Genomic DNA, 6,300 nt, shown 5'->3' on the forward strand with positions numbered 1-6,300 from the left:
AATGAGGATGCTGTCAAAAATAATGTCATAAATAGATTTAATTTATCAATTAACTTCTATTAACTAAATTAAATCAAAATTTGTTGTGAGCATCCTTTGCGTTTAAAGCAGCTTTTGCCCTCTGTGCATTTGAGCAGAGTTTTTGAGGTAGCTTTGCAGGTAGGTTTCTTGAAGCATCTTGGAGACGTTGTCACAGTTCTTCTGGATTGAGTCTGTCTCAGTTTGTTCTGTTTCTTCATGTCATTCCAGACAGACTGAATGATGATGAGATCAGATCTCTGTGTGGAGCACTGGCTGTTGTCAGACTCCTTGTGCAAACAAAAATCTCACTGGATTATTACAATTAATGGCAAAATTAATGTTTGGAAATGTAAACTGATATTTCCACTGACACACTACAACAAAAGATAGAAATAACCGACTTAAACCCATTTTTTTGTAATATTGTTTGTAATATTTCATGTAATAGAAAAATAAATAAAGGAATAAATGATTTGATTAAGCAAATATAATTCACTTGTAATAAAATTTTATCCTGAGTTAATTTTTATTACATTTTTTCTTCATTTATTATTTTCTGTATTTTTAAATTTTATTTTTATTCTAACATTTAATTATTCTTTCATTTATTTTTATATTTAATTACATTTATTTTTAAGTTTATTTATTTATGCATTCATTAATTTTTATATATATATTTATTCATTCCCACATGTATTTATCTCAAGATTTATTTATTTATTTTTACTTTTCCGTGTGCAACATTGACATTTTTTAATACACGATATACACAATTTGATTATTTCTATACTTCATGCTTGGGTTAAACACAATTGTATAGAAAAGTTTACTGCTATAAAATATTTTTGTATATCCTAATAACAAAAATATTTGTATAAGGTGAAAAAATATCTTGTTAAAACTATAAACTTACACTACCAGTCAAAAGTATTTGAACAGTAAGATTATTAATATATTTTTTTTTAAAGTCTCTTCTTCTCACCAAGCCTGCATTTATTTGATCTTAAGTACAGCAAAAGCAGTAATATTGTGAAATATTTTACTATTTAATATAACTGCTTTCTATTTGAAAATATTTTAAAATGTAATTTATTTCTGTGCTTTTCCAGCATCACTACTCCAGTCTTCAGTGTCACATGATCCTTCAGAAATTATTCTAATATGCTGATTTGCTGCTCAAGAAACATTTATTATTATTATTATTATTATCAGTATTTAAAACAGCTGAGTACATTTTATTTCAGGATCCTTTGATGAATAGAAAGATCCAAAGATCAGCATTTATCACTATACCATTCAAAAGCTTGGATGTGTTTTGAGCAGCAAATGAGAATATTAGAATGATTTCTGAAGGATCATGTGACTGGAGTAATGATGCTAAAAATTCAGCTTTGAAATCACAGGAATAAATTACATTTCAAAATATAATAAAATAGAAAGTTATTCTAAATAGTAAAAATATTTCTGTTTATTATTTTACGGTTTTTGCTGTACTTTGGATCAAATAAATGCAGGCTTGGTGAGCAGAAGAGACTTCTTTAAGAAGCTTTAACTTTTAACTGGTAATGTATCACATTAAAATGTGACATTGATCCCTTTTTCTGGCCTGTCAGCAATATGCTGCTGCAAATTTGAAAACCCTTTTTGCAAGATGAGCCTACCTTCTGAGATGACATCATGACAGCCTGTATGAAGAGGCAGGGTGCATGGCAGGGTCTGGAAAGCACAGAAAAGGGCACAGTATGAAAACATTGCATTCACTGCAGGACGGTGTTCGTTGCTAATCAAAGAAAAGACAAAACGGGTGCAAAAAGAAAAGACAACTGTAAAAAGTTAATTAATTAATTAATAACTTACATTATTAGAAAAACAACAGAAAATAAACAAAACAAATCTGATCCACAAACGTCTTGTTTAATCTTAGCCTGGTCAGTTAAAAATGTAAAATATTTATCAAATCTTTTAGATCATTAAGATATAATATAAATGAATGTTTTTTTAAATCATTTTATCGATACACAATTTAGATTTTTAGACCCCTTAACCTACCCCCAAACCTACCCATTTAATAACGAATATAAAAACATGAAACGTAATGGACAGAAATATGAAAGGAAATTACCATTTTAGTAACAACATAGCATTATAAAAAATATATTTTGGGTATATTCCGCTAATCCCACTCCTACCTTTAAACCTAACCACAGCCATTTCTTACAGTAACGTTATGCTATAAATAAAAACATGATGGACAGACAAGTGTAATCCCAATGATTTACTACAAAAATGTCAAAAACATTACCAAAAGTAGTCCAAATGATGCTTTGCAGCCGCAGGTGAAATACAATAGTTTTGTGTGAGGTACAGAGCAGAATTTAAGTTGTTAATCGCTGGAAATATTATCCAGATTATCATCCCGATCCACTCTTTGAAAAGCGTGCATCATTCAAACGTTCAGTGCATACCTCACCAGAAACACGGCATGTCGCAATCTGTGACGAAGCAGGCGAGGACCAATGAGCGTTCTATTTTACTGCCGTAGTTATTTGAAGTGGCAAATTTTGAATTTTGAACGAGTGCGTCACCGTGGGCTGTTTATTCGGTCGGTGAGGATGGATGAAGATCGCTGAATAAACGGATGAATTCGGGTCTGTTCTTAGCAGTCGTATGAATTCAGAAGACTTGGATTACAGCGCACGAATAAAATGGATTCCTTGTAATTATGTTGCGTTTTTGGTGTGTTTTATGGTTCTATTGTCAGTCACAGCATGTTGGAGAAAATGGCTTTTATGTCCCAAGGCAAACAAAATAAATATTTCATTAAAAATGGAACTTAAATAATTACATAAATGTTATTTATTTTGTAGTCTTGTTGAACATTGTATTCTTCAAAATGAGTTGACAGCAGAAATCACACAGAACAGACCGAAATATAAAAATGTTAATGCCGTGATTGCAATATTCATAAGGATTTATGTTGTCAATAAGCCATTGCTGAGATGCTGTAAACGTCAGTATATTTCAGTGTCTATGCAAACATAAGTAGGCCTAACTGTACGTTTTGTAGAACCCCATTTTACATAAAATAAATACGAATTCTCATAAGATCATGTTGCTAAATTTTAATACTCAATTTAGCAAGGTATGTTCACAACATTAGCTTATTTCAGATAAGTAACAGAACGTTTGCTTCTTTTTCAGAAAACTATTATTAAAATAACTTTCCAGGATAGATAATTAAATTAGCAGACATAACGTTACTCACAGTAGAAGAATCTTGTTGGCTCTCTGCTGGTGAAGAAAAAAATAAAAAAGCCTCAATCTGGTTTAACGGATGCTGGGATGAATAGGTGGATCCTGTAATGAGTGGGATGTTTAGTCCACTAGGTGGCAGTAATGGGATTGTATAAAGTTAAGTGCATTTGCTAAGGAGAGGTGTGGTAATTTGTATATGATGAATGTTCCACGTGGAATAAAGACGCCAGCACCAGTAATACCTCTTTATATTGGTTTCTTGTCTGGTTATTGAATAATACATGGTACCAGGAGTGGGGTTTTGAAGAACGCCATGGACGCAATTAAACCACCGGGCTCTTTGAAGTTGTGTGGAAATGTTGATGCAAATTGGCGGACTTTCAAACAACAGTTTACGCTGTATGTTTCAGCTATTGGCCAAGCAGAAGCTGCAGATGAAAGGAAGATTGCTATGTTACTTACTATTGCTGGAGTAGACGCTGTGGAAGTATACAACACCTTTAATTTTGAAGATGAGGCAGATCAGAAGAAACTGGATAAGGTATTGGAAAAAGTTGATGCTCATTGCTTGTCAAAGAAGAATGAGACATATGAGCGATATGTATTTCGAACGCGAATGCAGCATGAAGGAGAGGCTTTTGATTGCTTTCTTACCGACCTTAAGATAAAGACGAAAACCTGTCATTTTAATGAATTAAGAGATTCCATGATTCGTGATCAAATAGTTTTTGGCATATGTGACAAGACAGTGCGAGAAAGATTGCTACGAGAGTCTGAACTCACCTTGGATCATGCTGTTGAATTGTGCCAGTCCAGTGAATTAGCGAGACAGCAAGTGATGCAGTTTGATGTTTCTTCAGCGACGTCCTCTCCGAATGCAGCTGCAGCTATCGATGCCATATTTTTCAGAGACAAGAAACGAGGTAATGCAAGAAGCTTTAGAGGCACTGACAATTAAACATTTCTTTGTAAATGCTGTGGGAGTAAACATAAGTACAGACAGTGTCCAGCATTTGGTAAACGGTGTTCTAAATGTAATGGCCTGAACCACTTTGCAAAAATGTGCTTGTCAAAAGAATTTAAAACGGAGCACAGAATACATGTAGTGGAGGATCCAGATGATAGTGATACCTTGAGTGATTCCTTTTACGTGCAGATGGTATCTGAAGAGGATACAACTCCGGGCGAGGAAAAAGGTGTGTCTATTGAAGATTCTGTGCAGTCCTCTAAGTGGATTGTTCCTCTTGTGGCTAATGGGACAATAGTACCTTTTAAGTTAGACACTGGTGCTAAGGTCAACTTAATTAACATCAGAGATGTGAAAGCATTGAAAGAAAGACCCCTAATTCAAAAACGCACAGTTCCCCTTAAAGCCTATAATGGACAACCAATTGAAACACAAGGAATTTGTAGACTGAAGATACAAGTCAAAGGATAGACACAAAATTTAATGTTTGTTGTGGTTCCCAATGGCCAAGAATCTCTTCTTGGAGATAGAGCATGTGAAGACCTTCAGTTGGTTAAACGAGTGTATCAAGTTAACAAAGAGAATGTAGTCGTCCAGACTGTCTGTGACCGTGTTACTGGCATTGTCAATCAGTTTCCAGTTGTTTTTAAAGGTTAAGGAACGCTTCCATATACTTAGAAAATACAACTGAAGGATGGCGCTACACCTGTTATACATGCTCCTCGACGTGTTCCTGTCCCTCTGCGAGAGCCCTTGAAGCAAGAATTGGATCGTATGACTGAATTAGGAGTCATTCAAAGGATGGAACAACCAACTGATTGGGTAAACTCCATCACGTGTGTGAAAAAACCTAATGGTGAATTAAGAGTGTGTCTAGATCCTAAAGATCTTGATGATAACATCAAACGAGAACACTATCAGATACCCACACGTGAAGAGATTCTTAGTGAAATGTCAGGTGCCCGATTTTTTAGTAAATTAGATGCATCCCAGGGTTTCTGGCAAATCCGATTGAATTCTGAGAGTAGTAAATATTGCACATTGAAGATGTTGTTTTCTCCGTCTTCCATTTGGGATTAAGTCAGTCCCCGAGATTTTTCATCGCGCAATGGAAACACTTATTGAAGGACTTGAAGGTGTTCGTGTATATATTGATGATCTTGTGGTGTGGGGGTCCACTCTTGAACAACATGATCAGCAACTATTAAAACTGATGGAAAGAATTTGAGCGCATGATTTAAAGTTGAACAAGAAAAAGTGTCTGTTTGGAGTCACAGAGATAACCTTCTTAGGTAACAAGCTGTCTGCAAAAGGTGTGGAACCAAATCCAGCTAAAGTACAAGCCCTCTTGGAAATGCCTCCACCTAATGACAAGAAGGGAGTTTTACGTGCCTAAGGTATGGTAAATTTCCTAGGAAAATTTCTGCTAAATCTATCTGCCAAAACCACCCATAATGAGAGCATTGTTACAAAATGTCAAAGAGTTTGTGTGGTCTTCTGTACATGATCAAGAATGGAGGAGGTTAAAAGAGATTCTGACTTCTGAACTTGTTCCTGATTTTTTTTATTACACTCGTCCAATTAAGATCTCTACAGATGCCTCTCAGGATGGACTAGGAGCTGTGCTTCTTCAGGCTGGTGGAGATTCCTGGAAACCTGTGGCCTATGCTTCCCGATCCCTGACGGAAACTGAAAAAAGGTACTCTCAAATTGAAAAGGAGACTTTGGGGGTACTATTTGGCTGTGAGAAATTCCATGGATATGTTTATGGATTACCTACTTTCACAGTAGAGACAGATCATAAACCATTAATATCGATAATTCAAAAGAACTTAAATTATATGTCACCCAGAATTCAACGCATGATGATGAAATTGCAAAGATATGATTTAAATCTAGTGTTTACACCTGGGAAGCATATTGTGGCTGATGCACTGTCACGAGCACCGATGTCAGAGTGCAGTCACCTCAGTGAAGAAGTGGAAGGACAGTGAGTACAGTGATTTCATCTTTACCAGGGGTAGGCAAGTTCGGTCCTAGAGAGCCGCAGTCCTGCA

At 35.3% G+C, this 6,300-nt stretch overlaps 2 protein-coding genes across 2 annotated transcripts in view; both read left to right on the forward strand.

Annotated features, from left to right (window-relative positions):
* LOC107655940 (male-specific lethal 3 homolog) overlaps positions 1-6,300 on the forward strand; it is a gene marked incomplete at its 5' end in the record, with an annotated part of 152,236 nt that overhangs the window by 74,703 nt on the left and 71,233 nt on the right. The gene's annotated exons all lie outside the window — the stretch shown is intronic.
* Positions 3,177-6,121, forward strand: LOC107655941 (uncharacterized). The gene is made up of 3 exons (XM_016443575.1): positions 3,177-4,199; positions 5,521-5,640; positions 5,830-6,121. The coding sequence occupies exons 1-2, from the start codon at positions 3,590-3,592 to the stop codon at positions 5,637-5,639; spliced, it is 729 nt and encodes a 242-aa protein (XP_016299061.1). The 5' UTR covers positions 3,177-3,589; the 3' UTR covers position 5,640; positions 5,830-6,121.

This window comes from Sinocyclocheilus anshuiensis, unplaced genomic scaffold (genome assembly GCF_001515605.1).
Source record: "Sinocyclocheilus anshuiensis isolate Anshui unplaced genomic scaffold, SAMN03320099.WGS_v1.1 scaffold1759, whole genome shotgun sequence".
Classification (NCBI taxonomy): Eukaryota; Metazoa; Chordata; class Actinopteri; order Cypriniformes; family Cyprinidae; genus Sinocyclocheilus; species Sinocyclocheilus anshuiensis.